We start from the raw sequence: 17662 nt of genomic DNA on the forward strand, positions 1-17662 counted from the left end.
GGGGAGCATGGCCTGTAGCTTTGATAGAATGGTTATCCTGATTCCAGAAGAAATACTGGTTCCACAACTTGCCCTTCCCACTCCCGACTCTACCATTTCCTGGGCCAGGGAGCTTTTAGGAAACCAAGAGAAATAAAATACAGCATGGTGGAAGGAGAAGGGTAAAAAATAATGGATCTTTTATTTTCACGGAAGCAAAAATGGGACAAGACACAAATCTTGTGTGATGGTTTTTATACCTTGTCCGATCGATGGGCACCCAACCTCAACCTCCTGTTCTCCATCCTGGGTGAGAAGTGGGATCTCCTCTATGGCAAAGCTGAGGTGTAGCCCAGGCCCATGGCGGAGGAGCCTTGGTAGCACAGTGGGTTAGGCCTTGGGCTGCTAACCACAAGGGCAGCAGTTCAACACCGCTGGCTGCTCCAAGGGAGAAAGATGAGGCTTTCTACTGCTGTACAGATTTTGAGTCCCAGAAACTCACAGGGACAGTTCTTCTCAGTCTGATGAGTCAGAATCAACTCAGTGGCAGTGAGTTTGCCTTTGTGTCCACGGAGATGCTGCCTAGTGAATGCCATGTAGACTGACTGAAGAAATAAGTACCCGAGAGCCAGAGGCATGGGGAGGTGTCCCTGGAAGTAGGCAGGTCATTCCACATAAGTCCACCAGAAGAGGCAGGAATCCCTCATGCCCACAAGGCAATGAAGGCCATGAAGGCAAAACCAGCAGCCACACAGCTCCACTTGGCCAGAGGGGCCTCAGGAGAACCTAATTCCCGGGGCAAAATTTCTAGGAAGGTGACATACAGGAAGGTGCCAGCTGCTACTCCCTCTAAGACTGCCTGGGCCAAACCCTGCCCTCCTTCAGAGCCCCCTTCAGCCACTGCCAGCCCTATAGCGACGCCCAGAGGGGACATCAGAGCCAATGCAAGTATGGAGAACATGGCCCATCGCGATGCGGTGCCTACCTGTACCAGCCGCAGTCCGACACCAAACACCACGAGCCCCTTGTGAGCCAGGACAGCGAGACAGAGCTGCAGCGTTGCCGCCATTGTTGGCTGCAGCCCCACAGCCAGACCTTCAAACACCGAGTGAAAGGACAGCGAGAGCAAGAGAACCAGGGCTCGAAGGGGGCCCTGGGAGGGTGAGGGGAGAGGCCCATGGCTGTGGAGTTCAAAGGCGTGCCCCCCATTCCATTCCTCCTCCTGCACGGTTGACGACGGCCCCGTCATCTTAGGGCAGCATTGCGATAGCAGGGACTCCAGCAGGAAGACCAGGAAGAAGCCCAGGGAGATGATGAGTTCTCCATAGGGGTAGTCCACCTGGAGACAGAAAGAGGCTGTGAGAGGGGGCAGGAAGGACTTTGGATGGGCACGGGATGGAGAAATTGATGAGAAGGGGAAATGTGGTAACAAGACATTTAAAAAAAAGAAGAGGAAATGAAGGCAGGGGTAGATGAAAACATTGCAAAAAGAATGTCCTTATCAAGAAAGGTAGAAATCGGGACCCAGGACCCAGGGAGACCAAGGGAGCAAAGCCTAAGTTCGGGATCCTGAAAGGATTGGGGTCGCTCCTCCTTTGGCTGCAATGCCTGAGGTGGGAAAGGGAAGGAGTTCCTGGGATTCTTCAGAAAGCCTTCCAAGGGTGTGCACAAGACACGATGGGCGTCATGTCACTCCTTAGGGAGGGGCCCTGGGGGAGTGCTCACCTGAGCGGAATCAGCAACCTCAGATGCATTTCTCTCATTTTCTGTCCTGTTCTAGGGCGAGAGATGTAGCAGTGAGCTACACGGGATGGAGCATCTCCGTTTCCTGCCGTGTCCCCTCATCCCCATGGCTGTCCTCAAAACCCACAGAACAAGAATGAAGACAATGTTCTGAAGCTGACCATGGTCACTTCTCATTGCATAATTCTTCGTAATATATCTAAGTAGCTGCACTGGGAATGACATAGCAGATACACTGTGAAAAACTCAAAGCCCCGTCAGATTTCCTTTCTTCATCCCACACAGGAGCTGTCACCTCCATCTGGTTTCACCTGTGCCCCTGGCTCCATCATCACCTGCCCCTTTCCCCTGCAGCTGTCTGTCCCCCTGGTCTCATAGCCCCACAGGTCAGCCTCTCTGCTGCTCACCTGGACCAGGAAACTCTGGATCTCGGATTCAATGGCCTCCAGAGCTTCAGCGGTCATGTGCATGAGCCCTGCTCCCAGAAAGACTCCCGCAGAAGCGCAGCCCAGGAGACTGAGCACCCTGCGATGGCGGCCTAAGGAAAAGCCCAAGTTGCAATGCAATTAGCAATGCAGAAACAGGCAAAGGTGGTTGAGGAGGGGCAGGAGGTCCTCAGGATGCCACCTCTGGGGTTATCCATAGGGTGTAGGTCAGGTGGAGAGGGGGACAAAGACAGGGTAGGGAGGGCTGTACCTGTGGCTGCATGAATCTGGAACCATTTGAAGCAGATGGGGATGAGGCCACAGAGCAGGGTGAGAGCCAACAGGGCAAAGAGGCAGCCGAGTTTGACTCCTAGGAGAGGCTCCATCCCGTGGCTCCAGGAGCAGAGGTCCCAGGAGGACAGCTGGAGTTAGAACCCTTGGCGCAGGAGCGGTAGCTCAGGAGGTCAGAGCTGCAGGTTCTCAGCCCTGAGTTTCAATGTCCTTTCTGTTCAGTGTGGCCTCTGCTTGCGCAGCACTGCATAGCTGACTGGGGCTCTGTCCTGGCTTCCCGCCCTCTTGATTTAGAGGCCCCTCCCCTGCCTCAGACCTTCCTGAACTTCTAAACCAGAAACTCCAGCCTCCCAGCCAGGCACAGCCCAGCACTGTGCCTTCTCCTCCTCTTCAGTGCTGTGACTAATCCAAGGGCTGTGGATGCCTTCGCTCAGGCTTGGAGCAGCTCTAGCCCCAAATGTGAGTTTCTGATGGCTGCCTAACTGCTGTTTGGTTGGGGACAATCTCATCCTGTCTTTCTGAGGACATTTGATCTAAGCCTGCCAGCCCCTCTCCACCCCCATCCCAAACCGTATAGACTGCTATGCTGATACTTGAACCCTACTCTTTCAGAGGGGATTTAGGGGCACCTGGGGGTAATGAGGAGGTGGGGCTGAGGTGGGACTGCTGCAACTGTGGGAAGGAGGAGGTCGGGGAACTCCCCTTCCCTGTAACCCCAGAAAAATAGCTCCAGGCATGGAAATGTCTAGTGCTGATTCTTCTTGTATTACAACACTGAGACTGTCACAACTCTGTGCCTCCATTTCCTCATAGGAGCTGGAGGAGAGGGACAGAGCTGCTTTACAGGGAAAGGTGCTCCAGCCCTGAAACTGCTCAGCCTAAGGGGACACTGAGAAAGAAACCAAGTCAACAGAAGGGTCCCGGCTACACACTGGGGTGGAGACGTAGGATTCAGTCCTGATTGGGACCAACTTGAGGGTAATGTATAAACTCCAGGGTAACCACGGGGCTTTAGGAAAGATGTAAGGGAGGAGTTTGGAAAAAAAGAGGCTAACCAGCTGCTGGCTCCTCTATCCAGGTGACCTGCATAACAACCTGGAGACCTGCCGAGCCAGTTCTCAGAGTCAGAGTGCTGGGGGCGGCTGCCCCACTCCCAGCACACCTTCCCAGGCCAGTCTTTGTCTCTGGTAGCAGTGCTTCTATATGAGAAGGCAACCTTAAGTTTGCCTGAGACCTAGCCCTGATAGTCTAGGAGTCTCTTCACTCTAGGGTGGGCCAGGAGAGTGGCACTGTGGATTCAGTGTTGGATTACCAACCCAAAGGTCAGCAGTTCAAACTCACCAGCTGCTCAGTGGGATAAAGATGAGGCAATCTTGGAAACTCTGTGTAGGGGTTACTTTAAGTCAGAATTAACTCAATGGCAGTTGAGTTTTTGGTTTATACCTCTTAAGAATCACAAAATCCATTTTCATTCTTTTAAACTTTATTCTTATTAAATCCTCGAACAAACACAGGCATACAGAGTACCAGCATCACTATCCTGGATACCAGGACGCGTTGGCCCGGTGGGCTTGACAGAATACTCGTGACAGATCCTTTTCAATCCTCAGAAGGATCCTGAGCAGGGAACTGAGGACGTTCCAATGGAGTGATCACAGGTAAAAGATCTCCCCAAGAGCTGACTCGGGCACAGCGATATAAATCCCTATGGAAGGAAACGCCAATGTGAGCAAAAGAAATGCCAATGTTAGCTGTACATTCTCGCTGGTTTTGAAAACACCCCATACCTGCCGTGCCTTCGGGCAGTGATCACAGCATGTTGCATATGTCCATCTGGACAGCAGAGGTGACAATGCACATGACGTGGCCGCTTCAGTACAGGCTGAGTGATCCGGGGCCAGCGATGCATCTCCTCTGGAAAGCCCCGGGCAAGAATCACCAGCGAGAACTTTTCCTCCTTTGGCATCGTGCTCTAAGGTAAACATATCGTGACCGGCGGAAAAAGATACAGGAGCAATCTTCCTGATCCCTATTCTTGCCATTTCCCCCCTTATTCCATAAATCAGATATGCATAGGTCCTAAAATCCCCAGGTCCAATGCCTCCCACCTGATACTTTTTCTTCCTGCTTCCCCCGGCTGTTTTCTCCAGGCCCCGGTATCCCTAGCATACATACCCAGCTGAACGGGATGGGATGGTACGCCTGGGAGAAGCTGCAGGCTAGGGGCTTAGAGGCTGTCAACTGGGGACATGGAAGTTCATGGGGACACTGTTAACACACAGAAAAGAGCAAGTGAGTCACAGATGAGAGAACTGAGAGACCAGAGGTGATGGAGCCAAGGACTAGGGAATAAGAGCGCACAAGGGCAGGGGCGGGAGCACCAGGGCTCCCTGGGAGGAATCTGACAGGAGTGGGACTAGCTTAGGTCTACCCATTCCCTTTTCCCAAGTGTGCACGTCTCTGCCTGCTGCGGACAGGCTGAATACTCACGGGGGCAAAGACAAAGCCAGGCCGAGGGTCCAGAGGTGACTTCTCTTTTCCCTGAACCACAAAAGACAAAAAGTTGGGTTTGAGGGGCTTAGTCTCAAAATTCACTCTATGTACTAAGTAGGAGCCCTGGTGGTGTAGTGGTTACAAGTTGGGCTGCTAGCCACAAGATCAGCAGTGCAAACCCAGCAGCCGCTCTGTGGGAAAGATGAGCAGTTTGCTCCCATAAAGAGTTAGTGTTGGCAGCCCTGCAACACAGTTCTGTCCTATAAGGTTGTTATGAGTTGGAGTCAACTCAATCGCAATGGGTTTGACTTTCTTAGTTGGGGCATTCTTTAGCATTTCATTCTGATCAAAATCATGTCCTCGTGTGAACCCAGCTGCTTCAACAGGGCAATGGCTAGGTTACATATGAGGTACATTGTGTCATTAGGAATCTGTGGGTCAATAGGTACAGGTGCACACAGTTATTTAGCCTTACTTCAGTGCGGAGGCTCCTACACTTGACTGGTCCGTGGAATCCCCTGGGGCTCCAATAACAACCAAATGAGTGAGAATCTCTAAGGGGAGAGCCCAGGAATCTATAGTCTCACTAGATCCCGATGTGATTCCAAGATCAGCCCAGTGTTGGCACGTAGGCTTTTGTGTAGGGCAGGCGCCCCAGTAGCACAGTGGGTTAGGCACTGGACTGCTAACTGGAAGGTGAGGGGTTTACTGACTACTGAGAGAAAGATGGACGGTCTGTCCCTGTGAGGACTGAGTCTTGGCTGAGTTAGAATCCACGCGATGTGCAGTGGGTATGGATACGGTGGCACAGAAAGGACAGTGATGGCAGCCGACCAGTTGCTCCATGGGAGAAAATGAAGACTTGGAGCAATTCTATCCACTTCTACAGTCTGAGTTGCAAGAGATTCCATAGCAGTGGGCTTCAGTTTGGTTCATTTAAGCCAGTGGTTCTCAACCTTCCTACTGCTGCGACCCTTTCCTACAGTTCCTCACGTTGTGGGGACTCCCAACCATAGTTATTTTCGTTGATACTCCATAGCTGCAATTTTGATGTATTTTCATTGTTAGAAATTGAACACAACTAAAGCATAGTGATTAATCACAAAAACAATATGTAATTATTTATTGTGAAATATTCATTTCTAATGACAAGTAAATGAAATGTTGTCTTGAAGCATGGTGTAGCATGGGTAACAGTCTTCACGCCAGGTACTCGTAGGTGGGCATATCTGCATGTGGGCAGACCCACCTGGAGATGGATAGAGGAGTGGTGTCTCGGATAGAGGAGCGGTGTCTCGGTTCCTAAGACCATCCGAAATATGTGCTTTCCGATGGTCTTAGACGACCCCTGTGAAAGGGTTGTTCGATCCCCAAAGGTGTCGAGACCCACTGATTTAAGCAAAGGCACACTGCCTTTTCGATGACCCAAAGCTGTGTGTGTTGCGAGTGAAGGTGAGTGCGATGAAGAGTTTGCTGGGAGCAGGGGTCAAGCCAATCATCTCAAAGTGAGGGTCCATTTAGCAAGCTGTGATGGAGGGCTTTCAACAGCACTGCTCCACTCAAAGATGGCCGCCGGCCACACAGCTTTTGACGAGTGCTTGTCTCAGTCTGGCCCAAAATCCAATCTCATTCATCAAGCGGCTGAGTACCATGCCTCTTCTCGGCCTCTCATTTCAGGACTTTGCCGTGTGTGAGTTTTTTTGTGCCTACATGGCACCTGTAAGAAAATATGGGTAGAGTTTAGCCTGTCAATCAGCTCGTAGCTTGATGACCTCCTTTGGAGGTGCAACCAAGATAAATGGCTCTCTGGAGGCTGCCCAACCCTCTCTGTCTTCACCTTCCTGTCGATGCGCCATGTGGAGACCTGCGAGAGCCGTGATGTGGCCACCGCCATCGATCAACACACCTTTGCCCTGCAGTCTGGATCACTGCATGTGGCTGCGTGAGTCTGAAGAGGGACTTTGGGACTAGTGCTGCACGGAGGGACTTGAACTGCATTGGGCTGGGATGTTGGCTTGATATACAATGACTTCTTGATATAAAGCTCTCTTACACACATATGAGTGTCACTGGATTTGTTTCTCTGGTCAACCAGGCCTAACACACCTCGTAACTTTCCCCATTCCAGTTACTGTGTTGAGATGAATTACCAAGTTGTAAATAGCTCTAATTCTGTTTCCCTTCATTGGCCATAACAGAACTGGTTGGAAGCCCAGCATTAAAGTCATCTGTCAGTTGGCCTTTCGTACCCTGGGCACCGCCTATCCTCCTAATGACAGAACTCTTTCTGCGCAGCCAGAGAGACAGCGGCTCCACACACAGCACCGTGTTCTTCCTTTTCAGGAACCCCCATCTTAAAGCAATCCCACTTTGGGAAAAATGAGTTTGCTCTCCCACGGCAACAAGGTTCTTGGCTTAGTAATGCCCAAACCAAGAACTGGTAAACTTTTTAAAAGGGCCAGATAATAAATATTTTAGGCATTGCAGGTCGAGAAGAAAAACCTATCTCTGTTCCAATTACTCAACTCTGCTGTCCGTTGTATTAAGTCATAGCTAATTGAGAAATGAGCGTGCATGCCTATATAAAAACATGTGGCAGACCAGATCCGGTGTGCAGGCCCTAGTTTGCCAACCACTTCCTTACATAGGGATGCCAAAGTTCCTGAGTCAGCCTTAGCAACATGGAACAGTTTCTTCAGCTTTCAAGGGAATTCCTGTAAATGGTGACTGACAGGTTGGGGATGAAGGAACCTGATATAAAGTTTCTTTGTGCCAACCTGGCCAATAAACACGTGGGGTTCATTGAAGGGTGGAGAGATAAATGGCTCAGTGAGCCTCGCTTTCCTAGTTCTTGGGTCTCTTGCGCTCACTTCCTGCAACACATCCCTGAGGAGAAGCCACATGGACCTACCCTGATGCAGCCCTGGGTGCTGGAGCAGCCTTGTGGAGAACCCTGCCAGCATGTGGAGACCCCTGCCAGCGCTGAGATGCTGCCACGTTCACTGATTTGGCTTTCCTCCTGCAGTGGGCATCATTGTGTGTGTTTCGTGAGATGGAGGAGGACTTTGTGGATTGGTGTTGGACATATGGGTTAATGTGACTTGTGGGTTTGGGCAGCACTGGGTGGGGATGCTTTCTTGATGTGCACTTACCCTTTATATAAAACTCTCTCTTATACATGAGATTCTGTGGACTTGTTTCTCTAACGTACCCAGACTAGCACAGACCTTTACCTTAATGACCAGGTCCCTGGCGTCCATGAGAAGGCGGTGTCCCGCTTTTGTTCCATTCTCTATCAGGATCTGTTCAGAGGTGAAAATACGTGGAAGCCCTGAGTTATACAAAAAGCCAGCAGCTGTGAATGAGCTCTCAGATGGAGTGAGCTCCTATAAAAGGAACGGGCACTAGTCTCTGAGAGAGTAATTATAAAAAAACAAAACAAAAGACAAGGCTAAGAATGAAAACAGGCTCTCCTGGGAAGACAGTCATGAAACTAAAGATGCTGTCTGCAGAGAGAAAAGGAGCTCAACTCACCAGAAAATGGCTTGTCTTGCGCCACAAGGTTTGAACCACCTCATTGCGGTCAGCCTTGCTAGGCAGCTCACTTAGGGAAAAGGCTGAAACCACCACATCAAATTGTACCTGGGGACCAACACAAGAAATATGACAGACCCAGACGTCTCCTTATTCCAGGGGTACAAAAGTCTCGCCCCTTGATTTCTTCTACAGCTTTCTTTTCTCTCCTAATGCCCAGTGCTAGCTTGGGAAGCTGAGGCCGTAGTGTCTATGTGCTATATTCCACACTCAAAATACTCCAAGCACAGTCACTTACCTTGGGTGAGACAGGCAGGAACTGTCTGAAAAAGACACCTGGAACATAAGGCTTCTTCTTAGAATCTGAACCACCTGTGGAGGAAAAGAAGATGGCAATTATGAGTGTAGCGAAGTTATCAGCCATCGAGACAGACTATGGGCATTTACCCAAGATGGCCTTAAGATGACACAAAAACCCTGTATGAGAGTGAGATAGGGTAAGTAAATGTTCAAAAGGAGAGAAGCTTGGTTTTCCTATTAATCTCACCCAACCCACCCAGGGCACTGCAAAGGCACCTATCTACCACCCTCTGCTGATCATAACACTGTAAGGAGACCTGAAATATCCCCTGCCCTCCTCCCCTCCACGGAAATACCCTTTCCAGTACCACCTTGCTTTCTTAAGCCCTCAACTCTGAGCCTCCCGTAGACTTTTCCCTCACCTTTCAGGAGCCTTTCTGCCAAGTCCAACATGGCAGCTGAGTTGTCCACACACAAATATTCACGTAGGCTCTGGCCCCAGGTGTTATGAGCAGCCCTGAGATAGTAACATAAAATCAACTGTCGGGAAAAATGTCATCCCTACAAGATACTACAACAGTTGGAAAAAACCTAGCAATTTTATTTTGTTTATAACTACAGATTTTTTAAAACTCCAAAAACTTGTAGACAGAGTTCTTTGATATGGGAAACTTGTGTTTTATAATTATTCTCTTTTCTTTCTTTTTTAAAAGTCTTTTTAAACATGGGCTTTTTCTCTACTTGCCATTTCTGGCCCCAATCTATATACCTTCTTCTGTGATGCCTAATTTGAAGGAAAAACAGAAATTCTAACTCCTAGCTTTCCTAGTTTCCCTGTTTTTTTCCCCAAGCTCTTGATATTGAGGTGGTATAAGTCCCACGATCTGCATTAAAATCGGCAGAAAAAGAGCTAACGTTACTCACCAAGTGACAGAACCAGTACCAGAGCCAAAGTCCATCAAAGTTTGTGGCTGGAACTCTGGAACTCGAGCGCGTATCTGGTGAGATACACCCAGTGCCCGGGGAGAGGGCGTTAGTTAGGGCCTTGGTAGATAGAAGTTAGGGGATCATGGCAGAGTAAATAAAAGATAAATATCTTTTTAGATTCAATAGAAATTCTTTGTTGAATGGAAGTGCCTAAAACAGTAGTTCTGAACCTTTCTTGAACCACAAAATCCTTTCAGGGGTGGGGATGGGGGTAGGGCGAAACACATGCAAAGTCCCAAGAATTCTTATTCCAGAACACTACTTTACGATGACAGAAACCGATGTCAGGGCTTCAGCTTGGAAGTTGGGGGTCTTTTACCTCATGGAATGCTCTGGAGACTGCCGCAAAGCCACCATCCAGTCTTGCTGCCATATATACCATACTTAGTCTCTTATCGTAGCTGCCAGAAAAAGCAGTCACATTTACAGGGAAGATAACCTCTACCTTCCAGATAACCAGTTACTGTTGAATTTTTGGAAATAAAATCTTTGGAAGGGTCTCTTCCAGCAAAGCCCTTTCACACCCTGACACAAATGGGTTCAGGGGACCTTTACAAGCCAGGTGGTTTTTACAAACACTTAGCTGATTGTGTCATTGCACTTCTCAAATGTTCCTGCTAATGTTAAACGTTTCTTTCTTCTGCATCACTTCCAGTGGTCCTACCTGAGTTTTTGCCAATGGTAAGTACTTCTGCGCAGGGCACTCAGCACAGCTCCTTGAAGTTTCTCCTCTGTCTGAGCTGGGTCTGCGGCTAGAATAAGGGCTGGAGGTGAGGACCTAGGATGAACAGGGCTCAGATCCAATACCTGAATAAACGACCAGCCCTTAACTACCCGCACCCCACTACACACACACACACCCCTTCACCCCCCAACCCTCCGCTCAAGAGAGAAGTTGAACTGAGGGAACATCTTTAAGAATAACTGTAGTGTATCAAATACTAGTTTGTTTCAATTGTATCATATATAATTGTGCTTAAATAGTAGCTGATACACTATTTTTGTCTACCAGTAGTTTGTCAAAGTTAGCCAACCCTACCTCACAGGTTTGTTCAAGGCATGTGTGGTAACGATATAAGACAGGACATAGATAATGCTTTGGGGGATTTCTTCACTTCCCTGAAATGTTAAGATTTTTGAAGTCTCCAGTATTTCTATGTGGAGGAAACAGAACACAACAAAACCCCACCAAGCTCACTGATGCAGACTTGCAGAGACCCCATAGAACAGAGTAGACCTGCTCCTGTGAGTTTCTGACTGTAATTCTTTTTCGGAGTAGTAAGCCCCACATTTCTCTCTTAGAGTAGCTGGGGGTTCCCAACTGTTGATCTTGTGAATTGCAGCCCAACGCATAGCCACTGTGCCACCAGGCTCCTCGTGCGGAGGAAAGGGGCTGAAAAAAGGTTTAAGATTATGTTCACTTCTGTCTTACTAAGCAAGTATCTACTGAGGGCCTGCTCTAAGTCAAGTTCAGTGGGGAGTGCAGGGAACAAAGAGGAATAAAAGACAGGTCTTGTAACACAAAGGAATTCACAATCATAAACATAACCGGATGAATTATATGCATTCGCCTATGACTGGATTGTGTTTCAATACTACGCAGGGGGCTGGCTGTATAGGGACCATTTTATTGGACTGAAAACTCGGAAGGTCCGAATCCAGTGGAATCCTGTGTGGGTGGAAAACAAAGATCTAGTTTTTGACCGGACATTGAAGCCCCACTGCCCCTTACCCAACTCCCGCACCACAGGTATAATCATTGACCCTCTTGAGAGAGGCATCGCTGTCCTAACTGCTGTGGTCAGAAAGCCAAAGAAACGGCGGTGCCTATTTGGGAAATGGTAAGATGATTTCTTGCCCTTCACATCCGACTGAGCTGTCCCCCTGGCCTACTCTTTAAGCATCCTGAAACCCTACCTGAGTTCTGCAGGAATTTTGTCTTCAGGTGCACAGCTTGTCTTTGCAATTCTTCGGCCTCGACGGGCAAATGCCGGCTCCACAGATAGTTGGTCAGGGCTTGCACCTGCTTCTCCACGTGGGCTTCCGGGCTCTCTAGGAGGGGAGGGCCGCACGTGGACTCCTCGCTCGGTCTGCGGCCCGGGGGCCCGCCTCCCTCCCGCGCTCCTTACCCAGCAGCAGGAACTGCGCCGCATGCGCCAGGGCCTGGGGCAGCCGCACGTGCGGGAGCTGCAGGATGCCGGGGTGCTGGCGATGGGGCTTCCTCCCCAGAAATTCGCCCTTGTTATCCACCTGGGAGACACCGGGCACCAGGGCGGCGAAGGCCTGCGGGTCGGGGAGGAAGAGCCGGTAGCGGGCGCTGGCTGGGGGAGAGGCTCCTCCCGGAGCACACGCGTTCCCTCCGAGCCCGGGCCGCGGCCCCGGCCCCGGCGGGCGGGCGGGAGGGCGCTCACCCGGGAAGGGGCGGCTGCTCCACGCCGGTGGCGCCAGCGGCCTAAAGTGGCCAGGCATTTCCGTCCGCTCGCCGTCGCCATGGATCCGGAGGCGGACCGGAAACGGAAATGCTGCTGCCAGCGTCCCTGCCGCGGGCGGAGCTTCAGACCCGAATCTGGTCAGCCAATGAAAAGAGCGAGTGCTTTGCAAGTAGCCAATAAGCGACCGCTACGTCAGGAGGGCGTCAACCTCCCCGTGGACAGCGCTTGCTCTCGGGCAGGTCCGCTAAAGCTGAGCGCTTTTTGGTCCGGATGGCCTCCGCGTCGGTGCGTTTGGTTTTTCTGTCGTCTAATGCAGCATCCGCTTGGTGATTTGTCTACAAATGCGCCAAGAGCAATGTGCGCGGGGTCCAGAGGGCTAACTGGTCACGTTAAGAACCCTTGATTCCCGATAGCAAACGCGTTAGTCAACTCAGGTCCATCCTGCAACTTTGCGGATAGAAACCTGGTGTCAGGAGAGGTACAAGTATTGACTTCTCAAGAACTGCAAAAGGTCATATTGTAATAATTATAGGATAATCCATGGTACCTGGGCACCATGAAAGGAATTTTCTGATAGGCAACTTCTGCTTCCCATGCGCAATCCACCGAGGAAAGCCAGCAGTCGGCTCCTTGGCATAAAGAAACAGAGAAAACGTGAAAGCTCAAAAAAGTATCTTGCTATGTGTACATCCTACTCGAAAGGATTTGTTGAATGTTTTTCTTTTTCACTAGACTGTAAGCTCAATGAAGGCAGGGGCCACTTCCCTCTTGTTGAATGGTAGGTGCGGGAAGTGGCAAAGGGGGCACGCCTGATTTCCTCTGGCTATCCAAAAGCAGAAGGAGGCTCCAACTCCACACCGGCCCCAAGACCAGTTCTCAGGAGACAGAGGCCAGACATCTAGACACTGTCATCCTTCTTGACCCTGGTTTGACACCAACCATCCCTCCCAAAGCACTCTACTTCTCTGCTGGGTTCAACAATCCATTGCAATGGTCACACACAAATCACAGACAATATTCAAGATGATAAGAGTTTATTACAGAAGCCTGGTGGTGTAGAGGTTATCTGTTGGGCTGCCATCCCCGTGGTCGGCAGTTCAAAACCACCAGCAGCTCCTCAGGAGAAAAAGGAAGAAGAATGGAACAAGAAACACAGGGAGAAGTGTTACATTGAGAGGATTTCATTGAACGAGGTGAGGCAAAACGTGCGTGAAAGTTGAATGAGAAATTAATGATTTGCATTGCAAACCTTCACCCAAATCACAATAAAAGTTAAAAAAGAGAATGAAGGACCATAGTAAAGTTCAAAAAGAGGCAGTTCCTCTTTTCTTGGCCAATTATAAAGAAGACATACTAAAGGATATTGAACTCTAGGTGCTAAATCTAAACTCTTTTTTTTTTTTTTGCTGGTGACTAGTCAACTTTTATCCTGTCCTTGCCTGATTAAATAGAAGGCTTTAGAGTCCTGGCTTCCCAGGAGACCCATCACAGCCAGCTATGATACCTACTATAACTTGGATGCCTACAGGGCCACTTCTTACTCTCTTAGGGAACAGGTTCTCTAACCTGCCTGATTTTGGAGTTCTGTGCCGATTTTGGAAGGTGTATGCGCTAATTTCTTCCCTTGTCTTACCGAGATGCAGACCTGAGGCCAGGCAGCTATAATAAAACAATACAGTCTTCATTTGTGTATTTATTTTCTTGTCCTAAATCCATTAAATCCACTCAATCTCACCTAATTCACTACCTTTAAAAAAACTAGGCTGAATTGGATGAATACTTCCTGTAAGGACAATCAATTTTCATATCAAATATTCCCCTTTACCTGAATATGGACACACCAATATGCTCCCCACACAAAGTGCCTCCTGGATTCGTACACATCAGTGGTGCTTAATTAAGGGGAAAGGGACAGCAATGCTCATGTTGAGAAAGACCTTAGTCTGTAACCTTCACTTTAGAGATGAGGAGGAGGATGAGGTGACTTGCCAAGTTTCAAAATCGCTGGGTGACAAAGCTGGCACAAAGCTCGATTCTGCCGTTGCGGTGATGTCATCAGCACCCTATGTTCGGCTGGTAAACATTCTAGTTGTGAACTAGCATGAAGTTAGTCTACTGGGCAAGATGTTTAAGACCATGACAAACCTGAAAAATGGCCTCCACCCGAAGGTCTAGGAAGACAATCTGATATTATTTCTACAGAATCAGGAGGAAAGAAGCAATGGAGGGTCCACGTTTAAAGTAGGGATATCCCCTTCTGCAAGGCCCATATATCTCTCATTGGGTGTTATCTTCTCTGTAGTAAACCTCTCTTTTGGACTAACAGGTCAGAGACAGAAAGCCTGACCCCTGGTCTCTCTTACTCAGAAAGCCCTAAGATCTCGAGTTTGGAGGGTTCCTGATGATATGCTTTGTACATTGAAGAGTTGGGGATCTTTATTTGGAGGCAGAGAAATATGAGAAAACATACAATGTACTTCTTTGGAATAGAAAAACTCACTTAAAAAAGTGTTTACACAGGTTGTATCTTTAAGGAAGTAGAAATATCGCCTGGGGTGTAAGCCTATCTATGTAAGGTGCATTCCTTTCTGAGTGTATTCCCTGCAGTCTAGGACTGTCAGTAATATCTGACTCCTTACAGGGTTACGGCATTAGATGGGCTGATAGAAACGACCACTTGCGAGATGTAAGCTTTTAAAGTTCACTGGTCTCCTTAAGAAACAACAATCACTGTGGGCCTTGGCAAACACCTGGTATGACAAGTCCCTGCAAGGGCAGGTGGGTGGTAGGCATGTCTGGAATGGACAACTCACTCTTCACCCTCAGAAAAGAAGGTTCTGGGTGCCAGAAGGAAGTGGAGAATAGTTGTTGACACGACTGCATGGGAAATCAGTGTCCACAGGCGCAGGAGGGAGAATTCATAGTATGACGTGCTTGGGCCAACGGTTTTAAAATCAGGGATCTCAGTCGTTCTGGACCTGATTTCCACAGAAAACGTGAGTCCGAGATGGATCTTCTTTCTCCTTCTCCTGGACCAGACTGCGTGCTTCAGCACCAGCTCTCCTAACAGTACATACAGACCACCCCAAGTCCTGGGTCCCAGGAGGACTCCACCGGTGCCGAGGCGACGGTGGCTGGTTCCTGGAGACAAAGGCAAGCACATCAATACCTTCATTCATGGGCATCTCGCCACCAATGCCAACTTCGGCGGACCTGCACCAGTTCCCTGCACCACCAGTCCCTCCATGAACAATCGCCTCACAGTACCACAATAAGAGGGTCACTGACGCTGGATCCCGGCCTCCTTCCTGCCACCACCGGACCAACGACTCCATCAGGACCGTCCGTGTGGGCTGTGAGGAAGGGACACCTGTTCACCTGGATGGCCAGGCCTTTTCCTAGACCCGACAAGGGAATCTTCAGGATTTACACATCACACCCCCAGGTCAAAAGTCTTCCAAAATGTTTCTTCCTTCGCCTATGGGTCCCTCCGCGTCCTCCTGTTATTTCTCACAGACTTTTCTCCCCTCCCCCACACCACGCAGGCAGCAGGAAGGACAGACAGCGGCGACCCCTCTGGGATTGACTTCCCGGAGCCCCGGCCGGGGTCGACTTGCCCGGAGGGAGACGCTCTAAACGCTCGGGAGGCGCCCTCGCCCGGCGCGCCCTCCAGTGTCGGGCCCATGCTTTCTCGCGACCGGCAAGCGGGATGGCGGGCGCCCCCTGCTGGGGAGACTCGCTTCCGTGTTCGGACACCAATCCCCGCCGTGCCCGCCCTTGGCCTTGGCAGTCTCGTTTGTGGCCGCACTGGCCGGAAGAGGGCGCTGCCACGCACGGCTCCCACGGCCCAGAGAGGCCAGAGCGTAAAGCAAAGGTGGACGTTTCTTGGCTACGGACACAGGCCTGGCGGTCCGAGATGAATCCACACGGCCCATTCGACCAGCATATACACAGCCTTCAAAGCCCACAGTTGAGTCGGTTCTAGCTCAGGCGCTCTCACATGCTTTGGACTTTCAACCTGTCACCTTGTCAAGTTTACACTCGAGTCCCACAGGCATAAAGGGAAAGGTGGTAAGAATACGTACGCACAGCCCACCCACTCGAGTTTGGAGCTTTACAGTCTGGCTTGAGTGGAGACGAGCTTGTTTCTTTCTTAGAATCCATGACACCCACAATCTACCTCTGCAGCACATTTTCCCACCCGCAAGAAGGCTCCGTCACAGGGGACTATTCCATCACTCCACCCAAAAGCTGACAAGGCCGCCAGCTGGTTAGACTGGTGTCCATGGAACAAACTGGTGTGAGAACGTTATCTCCTGGAGTCATGGTGACTAAGCTAGTTATCTATTTTTGATTTCTTTTTCCTGAGATCCTTACACTATTGATTCTCCTGGTTTTCTCAAGAGGTAAAGCTTTTGACAGGAGCAAATGGATTGGCTTGGCCCCGGACTCTGCCAGCATTCCAGCTTCTAGGAGGTAGGAACAGTATCCTCTTTCAGTTTCTGTAGTACAAGGTGGGGCAAGGGGCAGGGATGTCCTCCTTTCTATTTTAGGGCTCTTCCAAATGGGAAATGTTTTCAGATGTTAGGGCACCTAAAATGACAACAATCGACGGTATGATCCTTTCTACATTGTCTGTACTATGACAATCATTTCTCATGTTTTGTGGGACCACTTTTTTTTCCTGCACAGGACACCTCCTAGCACCAGGCCTACCAGACAGTAGTCTTCTTGGGGGTCGGAGCTGTTTGATTGTCGTTTCTGACCTTCAGCACTTCTGCTTGCTACAAAAGTGCCTGCCATCCATTGCTAATGGACCATTGCTACAAGCCCAGTTGTCTCTATGGCTGTTTTATAGATCCCCATGTTAGCTTCGGAGAATGCCCTAAAGAATGTAACACTTAAAGGAAGTCCTTATTTTCTACAATAGAAGCTCTCATAATGTAATTTTATCTCCTGGTTCAGCCAATGTCAACGGCAACAACACTGTGTTCTAATTTAAAGCAAATCCTTAGCTTAAAATGTATTTTCCCCGAATATTTTAAAGAGTCTCTCCTTTGTTTCCAATTGTTCAAACTACTTTTTAATTTATCAGTTTCTAATCCTTTTGCTAGCACATGTATTAGCCATTTCACACTGAAACACTTTCTATTTTCATTTGAAAATCTTTTGTGTGTTTGTTCTGTTTCAATTAAGTTTGATTGAATTACGTGGTTATTGGCATCCTGGTGGGATCGTGGTTATGAAGTGGGTGATTAACCGCAAGGTCAGCAGTTTGAAGCCACCGGCCGCTCTGTGGCAGTAAGAGGCGGCTTTAGCCCCTGGGGCAGGTCCACCTTAGAAGTTGGCATCGCCTTGATGGCAGTGAGTTTAGTTTGGATAGGGTCCTGTTGGGTTGCAACCTTTCACGTAAAGCATTATTTATTGTGCTTATTTGCTCTTGAGTATCTTCTAGACTAGGCTTTCCTTTTTATTTTT

At 49.4% G+C, this 17662-nt stretch overlaps 2 protein-coding genes across 2 annotated transcripts; both read right to left on the reverse strand.

Annotated features, from left to right (window-relative positions):
* Positions 1-682: 682 nt before the first annotated feature.
* LOC101652988 (zinc transporter ZIP2-like) lies at positions 683-2533 on the reverse strand. The gene is made up of 4 exons (XM_004698440.1): positions 2419-2533; positions 2130-2260; positions 1705-1755; positions 683-1318 (listed from the first exon to the last, which is right to left on the reverse strand). Exons 1-4 carry the CDS (start codon positions 2531-2533, stop codon positions 683-685), a joined length of 933 nt encoding a protein of 310 aa, XP_004698497.1.
* A 1370-nt stretch (positions 2534-3903) lies between these two features.
* METTL17 (methyltransferase like 17) lies at positions 3904-12244 on the reverse strand. Its single transcript, XM_045288075.1, has 14 exons — positions 12164-12244; positions 11882-12035; positions 11670-11804; positions 10417-10504; positions 10072-10153; positions 9690-9763; positions 9188-9282; positions 8764-8837; positions 8466-8573; positions 8165-8233; positions 4929-4979; positions 4614-4706; positions 4226-4410; positions 3904-4143 (listed from the first exon to the last, which is right to left on the reverse strand). Exons 1-14 carry the CDS (start codon positions 12242-12244, stop codon positions 4038-4040), a joined length of 1395 nt encoding a protein of 464 aa, XP_045144010.1. The 3' UTR covers positions 3904-4037.
* Positions 12245-17662: the final 5418 nt, after the last annotated feature.

Source organism: Echinops telfairi, unplaced genomic scaffold (genome assembly GCF_000313985.2).
Source record: "Echinops telfairi isolate 266 unplaced genomic scaffold, ASM31398v2 ScPeMD7_18;HRSCAF=68, whole genome shotgun sequence".
Lineage (NCBI taxonomy): Eukaryota > Metazoa > Chordata > Mammalia > Afrosoricida > Tenrecidae > Echinops > Echinops telfairi.

Bases quoted from the DNA above. Each gene is read 5' to 3' on its own strand.
- METTL17 (XM_045288075.1), bottom strand. From the start codon at position 12,244: ATGGCGACGGCGAGCGGACGGAAATGCCTGGCCACTTTAGGCCGCTGG. The intron at 11,805-11,881 runs GTAAGGAGCGCG...CTCCCCTCCTAG, and splicing joins GGCGCAGTTCCTGCTGCTGG to AGAGCCCGGAAGCCCACGTG. The intron at 8,234-8,465 runs GTGAGTTGAGCT...ACCTCTGAACAG, and splicing joins GCAAGACAAGCCATTTTCTG to ATCCTGATAGAGAATGGAAC.
- LOC101652988 (XM_004698440.1), bottom strand. From the start codon at position 2,533: ATGGAGCCTCTCCTAGGAGTCAAACTCGGCTGCCTCTTTGCCCTGTTG. The intron at 2,261-2,418 runs GTACAGCCCTCC...GCTTTTCCTTAG, and splicing joins CCAGATTCATGCAGCCACAG to GCCGCCATCGCAGGGTGCTC. The intron at 1,319-1,704 runs GTGAGCACTCCC...TTCTGTCTCCAG, and splicing joins AGGTTGCTGATTCCGCTCAG to GTGGACTACCCCTATGGAGA.